Source organism: Antechinus flavipes, chromosome 6 (assembly GCF_016432865.1).
Source record: "Antechinus flavipes isolate AdamAnt ecotype Samford, QLD, Australia chromosome 6, AdamAnt_v2, whole genome shotgun sequence".
In the NCBI taxonomy this organism is placed as follows: Eukaryota; Metazoa; Chordata; class Mammalia; order Dasyuromorphia; family Dasyuridae; genus Antechinus; species Antechinus flavipes.
Window position 1 is genome coordinate 188813362 of NC_067403.1, and position 21431 is coordinate 188834792.

At 37.5% G+C, this 21431-nt stretch overlaps 2 protein-coding genes across 7 annotated transcripts in view; one reads left to right on the top strand and one right to left on the bottom strand.

Moving 5' to 3' along the window:
* SORCS2 (sortilin related VPS10 domain containing receptor 2) overlaps positions 1 to 21431 on the top strand; it is a 1241960-nt gene that overhangs the window by 152100 nt on the left and 1068429 nt on the right. The gene's annotated exons all lie outside the window — the stretch shown is intronic.
* Positions 11295 to 14549, bottom strand: LOC127540734 (E3 ubiquitin-protein ligase NRDP1-like). Of its 3 annotated transcripts, none has more exons than XM_051965570.1 (2): positions 13440 to 14549; positions 11295 to 11393 (listed from the first exon to the last, which is right to left on the bottom strand). In XM_051965570.1, the coding sequence occupies exon 1, from the start codon at positions 14385 to 14387 to the stop codon at positions 13668 to 13670; it is 720 nt and encodes a 239-aa protein (XP_051821530.1). In that variant the 5' UTR covers positions 14388 to 14549; the 3' UTR covers positions 11295 to 11393; positions 13440 to 13667. The 3 variants fall into 3 exon arrangements, with proteins under 3 accessions (XP_051821530.1, XP_051821532.1, XP_051821533.1); XM_051965572.1 differs by having other exon boundaries at positions 13276 to 14549; XM_051965573.1 differs by having other exon boundaries at positions 11296 to 11393; positions 13613 to 14549.

The window sequence follows — 21431 nt, forward strand, 5'->3', positions numbered from 1 at the left end:
TGCTCTGATAGTTTTCTAGGTTGTGCTTTAGGAGATTCTAGGATCCCACTGAGAAAAAGAAATCCGAATAGAAGCTAGAAACTATGTCATAGGAAGACTTTTGGGAGGACCTGGAGATGATTAGTCTGAAGCAGCGAACTGTTGGAGGAGGGGAAGGGGCAAGTTCAGGATAGCATCATTATAATAGCCTTATCAATAGCTAGCATTTATAGATTAATAACTAGCATTTATTATCTCTAAGCTCCGCAAAGCACTTTACAAATATTATCTAACTTTATCTTGAGTGTTAGATACTATTACTATCCTCATTTTACAGAAGAGGAAACTGAGGCAGATTGAGGTTGAGTGATTTGTCTAAGATCATATTCCTAGTATGTGCCTGAGGCACAATTTAAATTCAAGATCTTCCTGAATCCAGGTCCAGTCCTCTGCACAATGTCAACTTGCTGTGTTCAAATAACTAAAGAAATGTCATGTGAAAAAGGGCTTAGATTTGTTTTGTTTGTCCCCAGAAGCCCAAACTGGGAACAAAGAGTGAAGGAGAGAATACTTTTACTAGATTTTTATTGTTTGAAAATCCTTAACATGTTTTATCTCATTTGATGCTCACAGTATCCCTGTGAGATTAGTGTAGGTCATTACCTCTTCTATAAAATGTGGATAATTGAAGCTCCTACAGGTTCCATGTTTTGCCCATGGTCACACTGTTAGTAGAATCAAGATTCAAATCTACAGCTCTCTTGACTCAATATTTAGTGGTTCCCCGCCATTATATGACACTGCAGGATTAACAGGCAGATAAATTTTAGTTCAAAGTAAGGTCCAACTTCTATACAATTTGAACTATCCACTAGAAGGTTTCCAATGGAATTGGGAAATTTCCAGTGGAGTAGGAATGCCTTTGAAGAGAGATAGATCTCTGTCATTGGAAGTATTTAAACAGAAAATCGATAACTATTCATGGGAGAGGGGAGTTCTCTATTCAGGTAAAAATTGATCTAGCCTTGGAGGTTCATTCCACATCTCTAAGAGTCCTAGAATTTTAGTCTAACCTTCTCTGATCCAGTCATGAATTAACAACCCTGATAATTCATGTGTTTCATAAGAAAATTAACTTAGAGATCTTCTTTGTTTATTCAATTCAGGGAATGTAAAACTTATTCATGAGACATAATGTGGTTTGGTGGGCCAAGGGCTGGGCTTGGAAAGCATTGGAATATTGAGATCTTTTTTCTAGGAGAAGCATATTTCTTTTTGCTCTGATATCACAGTATTAGAGATTCATTATGTCAGGAGGTTCTCTTCTATTTCTAAAAGGTTAATATAGGAAGATTCTTGTTTTCAGAAGACCAGCCTTGAGAATGAAAGGAGGCAATGGCTAAAGTACTGTGTCCTGATTTACTCCCATAATTTAATCTAATGATCTCTACTTTTGACCTTCAAGCAAATCAACAAATTCTTGTGCAAGATAATTGCAGCTTGGGCTGCTGCAGGAATTGCTAAACCCAGATGACATTTCAGAACCTTGAGCCTCTATCTCTTCTAGGAGACTTCTCCCTTCTTTGCTTATTATTTCCATCTTTATTCATGAACCACTTGACTATACCTGGTAGTGTAAGATAAAGCAGCGTGAATATTTGTAATCAGAAATGTAAGATAAAGGGACTCTTCTCACTTTGTTGAACTGATTACAGAATTTGCTTTGGGCAAGGCTCAGCTAGTGGGTCCCTCCTTCTAAAGGGGCCTTTAAATTTCGGCCAGTGGGTTACTATTGTTGTGAAGTTCGACCTGCCTCTGGGTAAAATAGTTTGGATCAACCCTTTGGGCTTTGTATGACCTTGAGATGTGACTGACAGGCTGATTTGACAGGCTCTTGCTCTCACCCTTCCAAATTCTGATTTTCTCCTTCAAGTTAACTTAGTGTATTGGTACTGGTCTTGGATCTTTTGAATGATGCTCCTGAATGGTCCTAACTTATCTGAGAATATTATCTTCCTTTCTCTTCCTAAATCCATTAGAATATGATTCCTATGAATAAAGAGTGTTTCTTTGTGTGTGTTTCCTCAACCCCAAAAATAATATCTGGCACATGGTAGGAGCTTAAAACATAACAGATGATTGACTTCATTCAGTCCTCTTTATTATCTGCCTGTCTTCTATTCATTTTTAAAATAATGTCCACTATTATTATTGACTAGATACAGAATTTTAAATTCTAAACTTTCTAATTCCAAACTCAAAATCTAAAACAAAAAAAATTTTGCATGTAATTGGGAAATATTTACTCATGGTTACAATGCTAATAGAGATATCTGTCAAAATCCAAACCCAACTTTTAACAAAATAAGAAAATATATATTAGAAAAATAATTGTGATACTTCTGTTACCCTTGAGAAAAACATTTTGATGGAGGAAAAATTCAAGGTGTAGGAATCAGGAGAATAGTGTTCTTATTGTGGTTCTGCTACTTACTACCTAAGTAATCTTGGCAAATCACTCCCTCTCCTTTATCTTTATTTCCTTATTCATAAAATAGAGCATTAGCCTAGATCAAAGCCCTATGGGCTTTTAATTTTTTTTAATTTGATGACCCTCTCTGAATATATTTTCCTTTGTAATTCCTTGTATTTTATTTTGTGCATTTAAAAATATTATTTTGAGAAGGGGGGTCAAAGGTTTTACCACATTTACCAAATTTACCAATTTACCACATTAACTCAAAAAGTTAAGAACCAATCTATTATTCATTGGCTTGGATTAACCCTCTTTCTGAGTATCTTTCCTGGTCTTAGCATCCTCTGCTCCAAGAACTGGCTCACATCTGTCTATGGCTCTCCTCTGCTCCCAAGTGGACAAGGATTTTCTTTCCATTGCTCCCAAGTGGACAGTCCTCCCACCTCCTGGACTACATTTTGCACGGGATTACAGGATCACAGATTTAGAGCTAGAAGGGATTGTTCTCCAACTTCTACATTTTGAAGATCAGAAAACAATTCCCAGAGAGGTCGTGACTTGCTCAATTTGGTGTTCTGAAAGTATTTTCTTAGAGCTGTGTCTGATCCCTCAGTTGAATGTACATGGCATTTTAAGTTACCTTTAACAGTGTATTTTATCTTAGACCAAAAGGAGACTTGTAGAAGACTCACAGTAGTGTATGGTAACAGAAGAAATACTGAACTGGGAAGTGGGAGGCCTTCTTCCATGTTATCTTCCCTGATTCTCTCAACTGGAAGTTTTTTTCTTTTTTATTTGATCTTGAAGTACTTTATGTTCCTCTTTTAAATTTAGCAAATTACCAACCTTGTGACAGAGAGAAGATGGATTCAGGGGGAAGAATGAGATATTGTTTTGAACATGACCAAGGCTGGCATTTGTTTTGCTTGATTATGCATATTTTTTTTACAATGGTTTTCTTTTCTTTTCCCCAAATGAAATGAGTGGGGAAAAAAATAAATCTTTGCTAAATTAAAAAAAAAAAACACACACAACCATTTTGATAAACAAAAATAGAGAACCTATTCTAATTCATAATACAATTATGACTCAGTGACTGTGAGTAATGATTCCAATGAAATGGTTAGCCAAGTGACACAGAGGATAGAGCTGTCAGGAATGCCTGACAATCTATCTGTGTGACCCTGGGCCAGTCACTTCCCTCTGCTTAATTTTCCTCATTTATAAAATGAGCTGGAGAAGGAAATGGCAAATTACTCCATGTCTTTGCCAAGAAAACCCCAAATGGGATCACAGAGAGCCAGACATGACTGAAATGACTGAACAACAACAATAACAAGCATGAGTGGTTGTATGCATTTAAGTGCACACTATTAGAAGTTATATCAGAGATATCCTGGAGCTGGCTGTTCAATTTTCACTGTGAGCATTTACACCTTGGAAATTGGCAAACTACAAATCAGGATTTGATTTATTGTTTTGCTAATTATTGAGATTTGAGACTTAAATCATTCAGATTAAACTTAAAAGTGTGTGGTACGTTTTTTTTTTTCTCCCAGAGAACAGGTTGTTAAGCATTTACCCACACTCCTGGTTAAAAGAGTGATTGTTTCTAGCCCAGTGGAAACCTTCATTTTGGCCCTGGGCCAGCACTTGGGATACCCAACTTTTGCCACAGCCTTGCTGAATAACCTTTGTCCAATCCCTTAAACTCTGCGGGCTTTTGTTTTTTGTTTTTTTGCCACCCAGTGAAGAGGCTGAATTAGAAGGGAAAGCCAGATCTGTTTGCAAATTAATGACTTGCCCAGGTCCCACGTTTAGTAATAGCTGCCATGCTATAGGTCACGGCATTTTCTTCACAGCCACCAGGTTGGGTCCCCAGTGCAGGGGAGAGTGGGAGGACCACTGACCTCGGAGCCCCAGGACAGCGAGGGGAGACCAGGACCAGGTCATGATTCCTCTCTGACCCACAGGTTCCATACACTGGGTTGGATGACAGCTCTCTGCCTGTCTCCTCAGGGGGTTGTGGTGAGACTTTGTAAACCAGGAAGATCTATAGAAACTGGAGATATTCCTGTGAAAATGGCCTTCCCAAGATCACACAGATAGGAAGTAGATCAAGCTCTCAGACTCAACTCTGCATTCTAGGTTCTTTTTCCCTGATGGTTGTTCCTCTCATTCCACTTTCCTTCCTTTTATTATCTCTCTTTCCCTCACCATGTAAAGTTAGATGATGAAATGGAGATGATGTTGGGTTTGGAATCAGAAATATTTTAGTTCATATGCTTATTAGCTATGTGACTCCGGACAAATAACATAACTACTATCTGCCTCAGTTTCCTCAATTGTAAAATAGGGATAATCATTTTTTCCCTCCCTTCCTTCATCCCTCCCTCCCTCTCTTTTTCCTCTCTCCCTCCCTCTCTTTTCCCATCTTTTTTCCTACCTCCTTCTTTCTCTCCCTTCTTCCCTTCTTCCTCCCTCCCTCCTTCTCTCCCTTCCTCTCTTCCCTCCCTTTCTCCCCTTCTCTCTAGTTTTCCAAACAGTTCAGAGAAAACTTTCTTGCTCCACACCCAAATGAGAAACCTTTCTATTCCTTACCCATACACAAGAACATTGCTCCCTTTCACCAGACACACTTATCTACAGAAAATCAGAGGATTTCCAAGACTATCCAAGGAGTCATGACTGTTGTCAAAGGCCTTAGGGAGGCTGTCTTGTGCCTGGTCAGCAAGTTGCCTGAGTCCCGGTAACAGGACCGACTGATCCTCAGTGCAGCTGTCAGGGTATAATTGCCTCCTCATTTGTCCCTTCTCTCGCCTCTATCCCAGCAGGTCCCTGCATCCTTTGGGATGAAATAATCACGAGCAGTAATGAGAAGCAGCTGCCGCTGAGGGCTCCCCTGCCATACCCCTAGACTTCAGTGTCTTACTTCATGGATATTCTCTCATTTGACATTATTTTTCATCATATTACAGCTAGAAGAAATACTTGTGATTATCTCCTAGTTTTCCATTTAGAGCTAGAAGGGGGCTTGTGGGGTACTTAGTCCAACCCCTCATTTTACAAATGGGGAAACTGAGACTTAGGGGAAGTAATTTTTTTTCAAGGTCACATACATACTAAGGGATTCAAGACTGAAAAATCAAGTGCTTCATTAATGCAATTTTTATCTAAAAGCTCTCTATGATTTTCTTTCCCTATTCTGCAATTATGAGATAAAATGAGCAGGTACTATTATTTCACTTTTTTGGGGGGTGTTGGTGGTAAGGACATAGGTAGGAGATAATAGTAGCTTAGATCTTTTTTTAATCTTTTTTTTTTTTTCTTTTTGGTACTTAGGATTCTTACTATGAAAACTTTGTCTTTCATGAATGGTAGTAGTAGTAGTGGTGCTCCTGCTGCTGCTGCTGACATTTATATAGCACCATAAAGTTTGCAAAACACTTTAAAAATTCTATCTCATGGGGCAGCTAGTTAGCATAGTGGATAGATCACCAGCCCTGAAGTCAGGAGGACCTGAGTTCAAATCTGGTCTCAGACACTTAACATATCCTAGCTATTACTTAATTCCATTTGCCTCAGCAAAATTAAATTTCTCACACACACACACACACACACACACACACACACACACAGACACACAGTCATTTTATTCTAACAACTCTGAGAGGTAAGTACTATATGTGCTATTTTGTTATTTTTATTGCTCTGTTGTTTATCGTGTCCGAATTTTTGTGACCCCATTTGGAGGTTTTGTTGGCAAAGATACTGGATTGGTTTACTGTTTCCTTCTTCTGATCATTTTGAAGAGAAAACTGAAGAAATCAGGGTTAAGTGACTTGCCCAGGATCACTCAGCTATTAAGTGTCTCAAGTTGGATTTGAACTCAGATATTTCTGACCTTAGATCTAATGCGTTATCTACCGTACCACCTAGCTACCCCCATGGTATTTATAGGTAAGTGCTATCATGATCCCGTATATCAGATGAGGAAATTAAAGGTTATGTGACTTATCTACATGACTAGTCAGAATCTGAGGCTATCTTTGAATTCTTATATTTTCATTCTAAGTAAGATACTCTATCCACTGAGCCACCTAGCTGCCTCACTTTACAAATGAATAAGAGTTGGAGGATATTCACAACATTTGGAAGCAGTCAAAGTTGGACTGGGACCCGAGCCTAAGCAGCATTAGGAGATTCCCTACATAAATCCTGTGAATTTTATTTCCCATAGATTATTATTCCAGAATTAAGGAATCTTATAGTCAGATAGAAAATCAGAGTTCTGCATTGTTAGATCGATCTTCAGGCAAAGTAGTATATAGTGGAAGGAAAAGGATTCACACATGGAATCAGGATATTTAGTTTGAATTCCTTACTTGATTTGTGACCATGGGAAAACATTTTTTTTTCTCTTTGTGACTCTGTTTCCCCATTAGTAAAATAGGGACCAATGTCCTTCTTCTTTTCTCAAAGGATTGTGGTGAGGAAAATACTTTCTACTTTTGAGACTTTTATAGAAACATGAGTTATTGTTATATACGACAGACCTCTTATTTTACAGATGATGGAAGTGACTTTGCCAAAGTCATATGCCTAAATAACCAGATTTATAACAAGAGTTGACGTTTATATAGCTCTTTAAGGTTTGTAAAGTACTTGCATTTGAGGAGAATGTGGTTCATTGAAGTTAAATGACTTATTCAGGGTCACGAAGTTAGTAAATGTCTGAGGCAGAGGTCGGACACCAAGTCCATTACCCTATTCAATATTGACACTGCCCCTCAAGTGGCCACATTTGTGACATAGACTGAGCTGGACCCCGGTTCTGATTCTCAGCCAGCATGCACCTCATTATACATCATTTGTAGCCTACTTTGGGGCTTAGTTGTAATATAATTAGAGTCTGCCTCTCCCCACCTGTCCCCTTGTCATTCAGTATTCCTCTTTGGTGTCGAGGATTTTTGCACAATAACATCATCTCTAGCATCTTTATTTCTGTCCATGTCCAGAGTCAGCGCTCAGTTCCTTTTGTAAACACATTCAGCTTTACAACCAAGGCAGAATATGAATGCAGCGCTAAGGAGTGATCTTATGCTATGATCTAAGGCTCATTTTTTTAATAATCAGAGGTGCTTATTTCTAAAAAGGGAAGTTAGGGAAAGGTGGGAGAGGAGAAAGTGAAAAAGAAGCAAGAGAAAGAGGAGGAAGAGTGGAAGTGGAAAAGAAACTGAAAAAGGAGTAGAAAGAGGTAAAAGAAGAGAAAGAAGAAGGAAAAAGTGGAAAAGAAGGAGTAGGAGGAACATTAGCATTGCCTGAAACAGATTTCATTCTGGAATGATCCTATTCATGGAGGAAGTAATTCCCTTTCCCATTCCATTCTTTACTTTTTCCTTTCCTCCCTTTCTCACTGTAAACAGGTCCAGGATGGTTCCTGATGCTTCCCAGGAATAAGTACAAGTTCTTGACCGAGTCATCTTGTATAGGAAGCTTTTCTTGATACCCCATAATTCTACTACCTTCTTTCACTTGATTATTTCTAATCTATCATATGTGTCTATGTATATAATCAGATCCAGGATGACTCCTATGGTCCTGGGAATAGGTACAAGTCCTTGGCAGAGCCACTTGTATAGGAAGCCTTTCCTCCTCTCCCTTAATTCTACTACCTTCCCTCTCTTGATTATTTCCAATCTATCATATGGGTGCATATATATATACACACACATATATATATGTGTGTGTATATATATATATATATATATATATATATATATATATATATATAGTCAGATTGATGGAATCATAGAAAATCAGAGTTCTGCAATGTTTAAAAGATCTTCAGGCAAAGTAGTATATAATGGAAGGAAAAGGCTTTACACATGGAATCAGAATAATTGGTTTGAATTCCTTATTTGATTTGCGACCATGGGAAAATAATTTGAAAAAAATATATATATATATATATATAATTTGTGTATATATAGATGTTAGAGAATACATTGTTGTGCAAAATCCTTGACACCAAAGAGGAATGCTGAATGATTATAAACACACAAGTATATGATTTTCTGTCTATAACAATTGATCGATCAATCTTTATCTTGTTTGTACATAGTTGTATGCATGTTAAACTGTGACGTCCTTAAAATCAGTCTATCTTTTATTTTTCTTTGCATCCTCAGCACATAGCAAAGTGCCTGACATATAGTCGGTGCTTAATAAATGTTTATTGACTGATTGATCATTGTACCATTCTCTATCCTTCTTCAGTGGTGTTAGGTTGTTTGAATTCTTTCAACTCTTGATTATTTAATTCTATTCTGTAATGCTTAAATGTCCTATCAGTGAAGTGCTGATCATAAAATGTTAAGAGTTGGTTGGGTACTTCCTTAGGCTATACAATGGATAGGATGCTGTACCTGTGTCCAGGAAGATTTGGGTTGCCTTTGACACTTGGCTTTGTGACCCTGAACAAATCACCTCTCTCTGGGCCTGCGTTTTCTCATCCTTCAAGTAAGAGGATTGGACAATGAACTCCTACATTTTTCTAGCTCTAAATCTAGATTCTATGAACCCCTCATTTTAGCCTAGAAATGGGAAGTGACTTATATAAGATTACAGAGATCACAACCAGAAGAGTCAAGATTTAAACCCATTTTCTCTGATACCAAATCAGAGCAATTTCTACTCCATCTAATAGCCTTTCCAGTCCGAGAGGCAAGATCTATTAATCAGAGATTTACTGTTTAGCAGCTTTTAATACAAAATTGAAAGATTATAATGTTTCTGTTACAAAGGGATAAAACAACAAAAATATTGATATAACATTTTATGGCTAATAAATCTGGTGCCTATGAAAGAACAACATAGAAACCAGAATTTATTAAGTGTGTGTTATGTGCCAGGACAGCTAGGTAGTGCAGTAGAGAGAGTTCTAGGTTTAAAGTCAAGATGATCTTAGTTCAAATCCAGCCTCAGATACTTTCTCGCTATGTACCATTTAATTCCATTTGTTTCAGTTTCTTCATCTGTAAAATAAACTGGAGAAGGAAATGGCAAACTATTCCAATATCTTTGCCAAAAAAATTCCAAATGGGGTCACGGAGAGGTGGACACAACTTAAACAATTGAACAACAGTAGATACTTAGCCAGGCACTATGTTAAAAACTTTATATGTTATTTGATTCACACAATTACTTTTGGAGGGAGGGGCTGTTGTATTTTTATTTTACAGTTGAAAAAATTGAGTGACTCGCCCAATGGGGATAGTTCCTAGTTGTCTGAGGTCAAATTTGAACACAGATCTTGATTCCATGTCTAAAGTAGTCAAGATTTTCAGATCCCAGCTCTGACACAGGCTGGGTAACGTTGGCTGTTTTCTCATAGGTATTTAAGGGAGTGGAATTAGATAATCTCCTAGGTTCTTTCCAACTCTAAATCTATGATCTAATTTCCTGTTCTGTCAACAGATTCTAAAGTATATATGAACCTTAGAAAGTACATTACCCACCATAGCCCTGTAAGGTAGGGAATTGAAAATGTTATTACCTTTCCTTCTTCCCTCCTTTCTTCTCCCCTTCCAACATTGTCTTTTACAAATAAAAAAAAAAAAACTGAGGCAAAGAGAGGTTGTAAGTAGTTTCTCCTTGGTCATGAAACTAGTGAGTGACAGATCTAGCGTTTAATAGTTTTTTTTTGTTTTTTTTTTTAATTTTTGCCAAGTTCAGAATTCTTTCCATCATATCACCTTTCCCCACTTCTAGTTAAACCGGGTTAATTTAAAAGTCAAGAACTGGAAAAAGTGAACTCTAAATTAAAACAGTTGGTTTTATTGAATTGTTTTAGTGCCCTATTTTGAATATACTAAGGTTGATTAATGTGGTTTCACTGTATACTTTAAAAGACCTTAGTCCTTTATTCTATTTTCAGCCTTCACATTAAATCATTATGTAAATTCTCTTAGTGCTCTTTGTGTGCCTTTCTTGATGTGCCTACCATTCTTCCCTTTATATTATGGTTTGTGTCTAATGGTGGGTTTGTAGAAGGATGGAAATAAGAATCAGATCTGGGATCTAGATTTTCTGTCTAGCTCTAACTAGTTGTATGACATTGGGCTAGTGGCTTCCTTCTTTCCTCATATGTAAATTGAGAGAGACTAGATTCTTGATTGGACTAGAATCTAAGTTCTCTTCTAGCTCTGACACCATTTTCTATTTGTGGATTTGTCTTTTCTCCTTATTTATAAGCTCTGTAAAGAGAGGAAACATGTGTTATCCACATTTGTATTCCATTCTTTCACATTCCTATTGTAGGGTTTATGCAGTGAGCATGCAAAATATTTTTTGAATCTTGTCAAACTTGGATAAATTATAATCAAACACTTCCTTCAATTTCTACTTTTACTATTGGTGAAATTGAAGGGGTTTAAGGATGAGCAGAAAAAAAGGGATTGAATCAATGCTATAATGAGAAGGAAAAATAATTTCCTTTTCTGTTAATTAAAAACAAGTGACAACTAAAGTCATGGGGGGAAAAAAAAGTTACCTACCAGCTTTGTGATTCCCTAGAATCTCAGATTCGTTTGATGTAAGCCATGAAAAGATAATAGGATGAATCATAAAAACAGAATGAAAAATCAGCATTTGAAAAGATCTGTTAAAAGGCACATAATGATCTCTGTACTTGGGACATATTTTTTGTCAGTTCCTCACTTTATTTTTACAGTTGCAACTTCCAAAAGGGTGTCGTTAACCTCTCAGGAAAAAAAAAAAACACAAAGCCTGTTGCCTTCACATGGTGGGTGGTGATGGTGGTAGTGGTGTGCCAGGTCCTGGAAGGCTAAGCAATGTCACAAGAGGTAGGCGTGTTTGACTGGGGTTCCTATGATGATTCTCCACTTTAACACCCTGGATTTTTTCCATGTAGTTCCTTTAAATGAAGAATATGAAACAAATATTTCCTTGTTAAGATAATTAGGTCTTTTAGTAACAAAGTAGATATCTTTAGAATAAACTTAGAATAAAAATGCTAAGATTATCATTTTAGTACTTTTGTACTAATCCTTAAATTTTATGATTAACTTTTTACCCCCTGAGGCAACTGGGGTTAAGTGACTTGCCAAGGGTCACACAGCTAGAAAGTGTTAAGTGTCTGAAATCAGATTTGAACTCAGGATCCTCCTGACTTCAGGGCTAGTGCTGTATCCACTGTGCCACCTGGCTGCCCCGATTAACATACTTTTTAATCAATTAAATACTCATTGATTAAATAAAATCCTGATTTCATATAATCCTTGATTTGAAACTTTTCATTTTTTATAATTCTTGGTGAACTTGGGGTCCAAAGTTTACACTTGCCCCTTGTGCCCAGGACTATATTAATATCAAATCTTTGAATCTTTTAGCTAAAAGTGGCTTTGAAGGGGCAGCTAGATGGCACAGTGGATAGAGTACTGACCCTGAAATCAGGAGGACCTAAGTTCAAATCCTGCTATGTGACCCCAATTGTCTCAGAAAAAAAATAAAATAGAAATAAAAGCAGCTTCAACTCCCCTCCTGGTAAATTTTTCCCCCAAAACTCATAAAGAGGAAAAAAAGGTTAGTTTACTTTATATGTGTATTCAGGCTTGAGGAATTACTGACTTCTAAGACAAAAAAAGAATCATCAAAAATCAGAGTTGGTAATCTAGTTTCCTCATTATCCAGATCAAGAAACTAAAGTCTACAGATGAATAAAGACATATAGCTAATGAATGATTATCTCTATTTTCCTAGCAATGGCCATTCATCCTTCACACCTGATCACTAGGCTAATGTCTATATGGATCTCTGTCTCTATCTTAGCCTTGTGGTCTGTATCCTAGCTAGATCCAAATTCTTGAAAATTCAGGCTTGGGTACTTTAGTACAGCCCAGCTTCACCCAGCAATGGTGATCCTTTTTCAAGGTACTGTCTAGAGTTTTTCTTCCAGTTTACTTTCCTTTTAGGGAATAACATTTTATGTTCTAAGATCCTTTCTAATGCTAAAATTCTTTGTTTTATGCCCTAAGTTTCTTTCCAGATCTAACATTTTATGTAATTAAAATATAAATTTTAAAAATTCCTATTTTTTAAATTGTTTGATCTCTTTTAAAGGAAAAAAATTGTAACTAAATCCCCAACATATGACTGCATTAGGACCTGTGATGGCTATGATAAACCCATGTTCATTCTACTTAAACACAGAGACCTCCCTAGTTGGGGAGAAATTCAAAGCAAATAAAACTATTGAAGGACAGTCACAGAGTAGGTGAGGATTGTGTGCCCCGTATCTACCACCACCGTTACAAAGAGCAGGAGGCCATGGATAGTGGCCAACCCCAATAGCTTTCTCACCCATCAAGCTTCAAAAACAATCATTCCTATTTGTGAAGTAGGTAGAAGGAAAGACAGTGTCAGCTAGTAAATTTCTGTTCCCATGCATTATTACAGAGTTATCAGTATTCTTACTTAGCACTTAAGTTCTGGGTGCTCCCATTTCCTTTGGTGCCAGTCAGTAACTATTTGGCTCACACTCACTCTTGTTTGGGCTTTACCTCTGACTTTACCCGTTTCTTAACCCAAAATATTGAGCCAAATTTCCATTTTTTATCTCCTAATCAAAGGAAGAGATATACCTCCTTCCATTTATCTAAAAGGTTTCTGGTTTCAAAAAAAATGATACCTAGAGACTCTGGGGGAGTAGAGAGATAGGGACTTTTTTCAGTCAGGCTAATCATTTATGGAAATTTAGGGTAAAAGAATAAGGAAAGAAGAATAAATGGTATTCATACCCGTATCTCCATCTTGATTATTAGGGGCTAGAGAAGTGAAGGAGGAATAGTCTAATGGCCTTGAGCTAGGAGAGTAGGACAAATGGGGCTTAATTATAGGCAATGGGAGGTGGGGTGGTGAGAGACATGGCCAGTGTCTTAGGGTTTTCAGGAATCATTCTTACTTGATGGTCTCACTGTGGTTCTCTTCATTTCTTGTACACCAAGGGGTACCAAGCCCTGGCTCTGGCCCTTCCTCATCATCCGTTTTTTCCTTCTTTAAGCATTCCCCACCACCGCCATCTTGCCAATGACACATTGATTCTGTAGTTCACAAAGCAGCACTGATTCTTCTGACCTGTTTTTAGTGTTTCTGGGCCCAGGGGCCGGTTGTTCTGGGGGGGAGTTGGCATTCAGCTCGTTGGGGAGGACACCGAGCAGCCATTTTCCGCTGAAGTCTTCGGCACCGGTGGTTGAGTGGGCCCTGGGCTGGAGCTGCCATCCTCCCCGCTCGGCATCCCTTCTGGATGCAGGGAGTTGACCCACTGGATGATCTCGCTGTTCTCGGGCCGGAGCTTGGGCTTGTCGTTGTGGAGAGCGTGGACGTAGGCCTTCAGCAGCTGGATGTCTCGCTGCTGTTCCTCCAGCTGGAACTTCTGCTCGGCCGATGTCTTCTCCAGCTCCGTGATGTGGGTCTCTTGCTGCTGGACCATGGAGTGCAGGTGCTCGATGCAGTTGTGGTTGGGCAGCTCCCCATTGGACATCTCCAGGCCGCAGCCGTGCTTGCAGGCCACGGGGCACTTGGGGCTGTGCTCGCAGTTGAGGAGGTGAGCCATGAGATTGTCCAGCCTCAGGATGGCGTTGCAGCCGGCCACGGCGTTGTCGCACGTGATCTGGAGTTTGGACAGCATGTTCCTCATGATTCGAGGGATGGGGCGCAGGTGGGGGACCGTCACCACGCTGCCGTCCACGGGGCACGTTTGCTGCCAGGAGGACCCCTGGCTGACGCAGGTGTTGCAGAAGGCATGCTCGCAGTTAGGAGCTTGAACAGGCTCCTCAAGGACGCCACAGCAGATGGGGCAGATGAGGTCTTCATCTACATCCCCCAAGAAACGGGCTCTGTCGTATCCCATGGCTTAATGGCTGAGACGAGGACCTGGCAGATGGTGTGGGGCAGGGTCTATGTTCACAAGGTCTCAGACTTTGGCCAGCTATCCCATTCTTTCATGAGATGCTTCCAGTAACCCATCTTGTAGGTTATACTGAGACTCAACCTTCTTTCCCATGGTGAGCCCCATCACCATGGAGATGACTGTGATATCACCATCAGGGTCATCAGCTCCAGGAGCATTCTGGGTTCTTTGTGCCTCTAAACTGGCTGGGGCAGAGACCCCTGTACCTATCATGGTCCCTGAAACTTCTAGAGAAGGGGTAAAACTCTATGAAATTGATCTCTTCAAAATTACCATTTTCTCCTAATTACTACATCCAATAGTTTTTTTTTTTTAATTCTTATACTTCTGAATCTTTCGTAGTATTTCTCCCTGTTGATCCTGCTTTTCTCCTGAATACTTGTTTCATCCTGATTTTTCATGTCTCTTCTCTTTCTTGGTTCTTCTTCTATCCCTACCTGTCTGGTACCTCTTTTTCCATTTTCTAACCAAGTCATTATACAAGGCAATCCCCAAAGTCTCTATTCTGGGACTTTTTCTCTTCTCTCTACCCTCTCACTGCCCTATAGTCTCATCAGTTTCCATCAACTTATCATCTTTCTGCAGATAGAAAGCCCTTATATCTAAATATCTCGCCCAGGTCTTCCCCTTGAATTCCACTACTGCAGTACCAACTACCTACTGGACATTTTGAACTGAATGTAATTTGTATAATTCAAACTCAACATGGCTGAGTCACAGCACTCCTTTCAAAATCCATCACTCTTTCCAACTCCCCTATTTCTATTCAGAGTACCACCATTCTTCTAGTCACCTAAGTTAGCAATGTTATTTTTGTTGTTAAGTCATTTTTCAGCCATTCCAACTCTTCATGACCCTATTTGAATTTTTCTTGGCAAGGAAACTGGAACGGTTTGCCATTTTTTTCTCTAGCTCATTTTACATATGAAGAAACTGAGGCAAAGAATGAATTGCCCAGGAACATTTGTCTAGTAGTTGAAGCCAGATTTGAACTCATGAAGATCAGTCTACAGACTCCTGATGGGGTACTCTCTCAGTGTCTCTACCAACATTATAATCATCCTTAGTTTCTCACTTTTCTTTACCTCAGTTAATGAATTATTAAACCTTGTAGATTCTCCACAGTATGCTTCATTTCAATTCCATTTTCTTTATATACCATGACCTAGACTATTACTCTAGGGTCTATTCACTTCTGGATTATTGCAATAACTTCCTAATTGGCTTTTCTATCTCAAGTTTTCTCCCCCTTTCATTTGTTTAATGGAGAACCAAGTACTTTTCTTAAAGTATAGACTAATGATGTCACTGCCTCTATTCAATAAGGCTTTTCTATCTCAAGTTTTCTCCCCCTTTCATTTGTTTAATGGAGAACCAAGTACTTTTCTTAAAGTATAGACTAATGATGTCACTGCCTCTATTCAATAAACTCCAGTGACTCATTATTGCATATAGAATCAAATAAAAATTCCTCCATTTGGAATTTAAAATTCTTTACAATCTAGCTCCAATTTCTTTTCAACCTTATTATTTATTTATTAGTCTTCTTCATAAACTCATCAGTCCAGCTATATTTGCCTTTTTGAAGTTTTTCACTCATGACATTCCATTACTTGTGTCCTGTTTCCATTCCTTTGTACCAGTTCCCGCATCCCACCATGCCTGGAAAGTATCCTCTCTTTAGTTCTTCCTGTTAGAATCTCTTATCTCCTTCAAAACCCAGTTTATACTCATCTTTCTGAAGCCTTTCTTGGTCCCCTAGCGGCTATTATCTCCTCTTTATTATATACATATAATAAAGAGAAATACACTATAATAAATATACAATAATAAAGAGAAATAATATAGATGTATATATATATATATGTATATAGAAAGAGAGAGTCAGTGTATTTTCTAATAGAAAGTAAGTTTTTTGAGTACAAAATGGTTTTATTTTTGTCTTGTATCAGAGCACCTTAGCATAGTACCTGGCACCTATTGCTTCACAAATGTTTATTGATTGACTAGGATTGATGAACTGAATTCTGATCCCAGTTAGATTCTCTTCAAGTTGGCTAGTCAGTTACCTATTGCTCTGATAAAGTTCTATATTTTGTCATTCTGTGTTTGATGATTTCTGAAAAAAATTGATTTACAATCAAAGGAAAGGTGAAGTAGATCTCAGAGAATACTCATTCAGAGATTTTCTCAGAGAGATGATCAACAGACTCACAGCTTGTTCAGTAGGTCCTTGGAAAAATGTCTAAAGGAACAAATGTCTCTGGATTATACCAGAAAAGAAACTATAGAGGGCTTAGAGAGAGAGAGGAGTGAGAATAGTTCTCATTTCTGGAGCATATGAAATTTTACAAAGTCCTTTTATTACAACAGGACTGTGGGGAATGTAGATAGCATGCAAGTTATTACTCCCATTTTACAGCTTGGTCATCTGAGACAAAGAAAGGGGAAATAGGTGTCTTGCTTTATGGTCATATAACTACCGAATAGCAAGGGTGAGATAGAGAAGAAGGAAGGTGTGAAACCTGAGGTATCCACACAACCTTTAAGAAGAATTTTTCTCTGGGTCCTGATGAATGCCCTCTGGACAATGGGGAAAAAAGCCACCTGATCCCTGGGGTTTAGAACCTAATCTATAACAGGTGGAAGTGGGATTTTCATGGAGAATGCTATTGATCTATTCATTAGATTAGATAATCTATAGATATATAATAAAACAACATAATTTGAAACAAAAATTATTTTTTTAAAAAAGGCTTAGCATAGCTAGTGGAGGAAAAAGAAAAATTCAATTCATAGTTTTTGACTAGATATTAGTGCTGCCAGATGTAGATCAAATCTTAAGCCTCTTTTGTCAGGCATAGACCCATAGGTTATTATCACTAAGAGGCCACTTAAAACAGAACATATTTAGATCTGAAGCTGGAAGAGACCTTAATCCAGGAGGTCATTTAAAAGTCCCTTAAAGGCAGAATTGGAATTTGCGTACCACAAATGTCAAAAGAAAGAACGAATGAGAGAGAATGAGAGAGAGAGAGAGAGAGAGAGAGAGAGAGAGAGAGAGAGAGAATGAAAAAGAAAGGAAGAATGAAAGAAAAATTCACATACACTAACTGTTTCTGGTAGTCCTTTACATGGAGGAATATTGCTCATTGATTGGACACTGAACAATTTTTCAGACAAAAATATAATGGAATATTACAAGAAATGATGAATAGAGAATCACAGAAACTGAGGCAAAAGTGAAGTAAACAGAACTAGGAAAACATGTGACAACTTCAAGGGTGTAAATAAAATGAATAATAACAGCAAATCAGAACTAATGTTCTGTAACTATAATAACCAAACCTGATGTAAAGGAACTTATATGGCAGTCCACCTCCCTCCTTTATTTACAAAAGTTTAAGAGTGGTGTGGTGAGTATGGGATACAACATTTTATGTGCTGGCTTTAAGATTTGGTTGATGTGTATTATTAATTTTGAATTAATGCCTTTTTTTCTTTTTTATTCTAAGAACTGGGCAAGGAGAAGACTTATATTGAGGAATCAAGGTGATTTCATACTAAAATATATCAATAAAAGTTAATTTTAAAAATCTTATTTCCCATGTTTCTTTAGCAATATGAGTGCAGCACACTTTTTTACCACATGACTAAGGCAATAGACATTTGGAGGACTGAACCTCATTGCTTCTCTCAAGCAAAACCATTTATTCAAAGAGGTTTTGGGAAAAATTTCTAGCTCTGTTATAAACATACAATTAAATTACAAATATAATGGTTAGCAATAACTCTCAAGTAATAAGATCCATAAACATGCTTGCAAATAGGATGGAATTGGGTTCTCTCTCTTAGGCACAGGTGACTCTCAAGAATATTAGGTCACAAAGTTTTCCTTGATCCAAACAAGGCAGAGAGAGGAAAAACATAAGAAGCTGGGTAAAGGTACTACTATTGCTTCTTCAATTACCATGGAGAAAAAAGGAGCACAAGAAAGGAAGAGGAGAAGAAAGGTAAGGAGAGGAAGTCACCTCTATGCTGACCCTCATCATCTATCTCTAATCTATTCAAGTCATGTTAGGTTCCTTTTTAGCAGATGTAGTTGACTCCTTAACTTTTTTTTTTTTTTTTTTGTTTGGCAGCAAACTTAGATCTAGACCTTGAAAAGACCTAAGAAATCATCAAGTCTATCACCTTCATTTTACAGGTGATGAAATCAAGGAAACTAAATGATTTTCTTGAGTTTACAAAGTTAGATTATACTGTTCAGAGGCAAACATTGAACTCAGATTACAATCTGGTGTTTTTTTTTTTTTTTAATTTGGTTATATTGCTTCTCCTTAGCTCTATGCTGGAAATGATAACTAGTGGGGATATTTCCTTTGTTTGTTTAAAGGATGAGTCAGTTTTGGATCAAGGAGGTCCTGCCCTTTTGACAATAGAAAGCTGTCTCCTCAGTCTGGTTCTCTTGAGAACTGTTGTATTAGTTGGTTAGTCAGTGAGGACCTACTATGTATTACCTCTCTTACCAAACAAATAGTTTGATGTCATTGACAATTATGATGATAGGGATAGCTGAATAGGCAATTTCTCCTTAGGTATGTAAACTGAAGTCAAGGAGGGTAAATGACTTACCTAAACTTACTCAGTGCATTAAAAGCATCACCAGGGCTACACTAGGGATTTTTGACTTTCATTTGTATACTTTTTACTATGCTGGATTATTTCTATTGATATCACAGACTGTGTTTTGAATATTTGCATTGGAATATGATGATGCTCTGATCCCATCAGGTTAAAATCAGTCATGAATTGATAGACTTTGCTCTTCTCAGCAAATACAATGATCTAGTTAAATTCTAAGCCTCAAGATGGAAAATGCTATCCACATCCAGAGAAAGAACTATGGAGTCTGAATGCAGATTGAAGCATACCATTTCCACTCTTTTTTTTTTTTTCTCATAGTTTTTCCTTTTGTTCTGATTCTTCTTTCACAATATTATTGACTAATGTGAAAATATGTTTGATATGATTGTATAGGTATAGCCTGTATCGGATGGATTGCTGACTTGGGGAGAGTTGAGAAAAGGTAGGAAGGGAAGGAGGAAAAAATGGAAAAAAAAATGGAAATCAAAATCTTATAAAAATTAATGTCAAAACTAATATTTTTTCTTTTAAATTTATTTAATTTTCCCCTTGATATTCAAAACAATGTTTTTTACATTTGTTTTTTAAGATTTTTGAGTTTTAGTCTCTTATGATGTAAGAAATGTAACTTCACATGTTGTTAGGTGCGGATAAGGGAAAAAGATATATTTGAACCCCATTTAGGGAAGGCGTATATTCCATTTAGATGTGACTCAGCCTGACTTGTGAGGAGAGATTAAATGACCCTACAGACCACAGTACTTATGAATGGTTTTACTGTTCCTTTCTCAAGGATGCAGTCTGATTAATTGTTATGACCTGTAGCTCACTTTTGTCTTAGTTTGGCAAGACACGTTAGAGTCTGGGTGTGTCCCCCTGTTGAGGGAGTCTAATTTTATAGTGTTTGAGTTCATATAATAGATTATCTGTAGTTTTTGAAAGAAAGGTATTATGCTTGTATTGATTGGTTTTAATTTGACACTTGACTGAGAGGGAAAAAAACAGCTTCTTAGTAATTCAGTAGTATTGATTTACACTGGTTGCAGGGAATAGTTTGGTAGTTGTTTCCTTCTTCCAGGAAAAAAAAAAAATAGAAAAGACATTGTATTCTTATATCTTCCTCTTTTATCTTTGGAGCTCATCCTGGAAGATGTGAGATCCTTTTTATGAGTAGAGGTGAGATCCTTTTGAACAAGAATATTTCAACTCCTCACAGGCTCAGACTGGTTTCTTGACCTGACCAAGGTCATAGAAGCAGGAAGAATCAGTGTTGGGTTTGAATCTGGATCCTTTAACTCCAAAACTAATGTTCTTTCCATTTTCCCAAGCAGAAATGATGGACAATAGATTTTTTTGTTCTTACCTAGTTAAAGCTAAATTTACAAAGCTAAAATTACAAGGAGAAGCAGCTTGTTAGAGTAGCAAGAGCATTGAATTTGAAACTGGAAGTCTTGATTTTAAGCCCTGGTCTTGATCAGCCTCAGACACTAGCTGTGTGGTCCTAGGTAAGTCACTTAATCCTGTTGGCCTTAGTCTCCTCATCTGTAAAATGAGCTGGAGAAGGAAATGGCAAGCTACTCCAATATCTGCCAAGAAAACCCCACATGGGGTCATGAAAAGTCGAACTTAACTGAAATGACTGAACAATAAATTTGATGTCTCTTAACTGTGTGCAACTTAAGACCAGGACTTCTAACTCCAAATCCAGTGTCCTTGTGAATTATTATTTATTGATATACAAAATGAGGATGACCTTAAGAAATCCACTTTTCTTTGGACATCAGTTTTCCCATCTGTAAAATGAGAGAGTTGAACAAGGTATCCTCTGAAGTCTTTTTTAGTTCTATGGTACTAATATTTATCCTGCCTTCATAGCTATCAAATGAGACAGGGGATTTGTGTCTGTACTTTATAACCATAAAATGCAATATAAATGTGAGCTTTTATTAAAAAGAAACTCTTTATATAAAAATAAATTTGTGTAATTGCATTTGCTCTGATCCTTTTGGATGGTAGTCAGGAGTTTTAATGAAATGTTTAAAAATTCAAAATGCAGTGCACTAATTAACTAGCTAATCCATAGAAGAGTTCAGTGAATTAGCAACCATTGTCACCCATGTTTAATAGATGAGACACTAAGGCACAGGTAAAATTATTTTTCTATGTAAAAGTCAAGAAGCTAGCTCCCAGGCTTGTGCTTAACTGCTTTTATATTCAATTGATTCAATCCCAACTATGTCAATATTGTAAAGCTCATGTTTATGTCTATGAAAATGGCAATTGATTCAACCTTATTTGTACACCTTTATGTTGATTGGATGACAGATTGGAACCGAA

Excerpts from the sequence above, each read along its gene's own strand:
- LOC127540734 (XM_051965570.1), bottom strand. The coding sequence starts at position 14,387 with ATGGGATACGACAGAGCCCGTTTCTTGGGGGATGTAGATGAAGACCTC.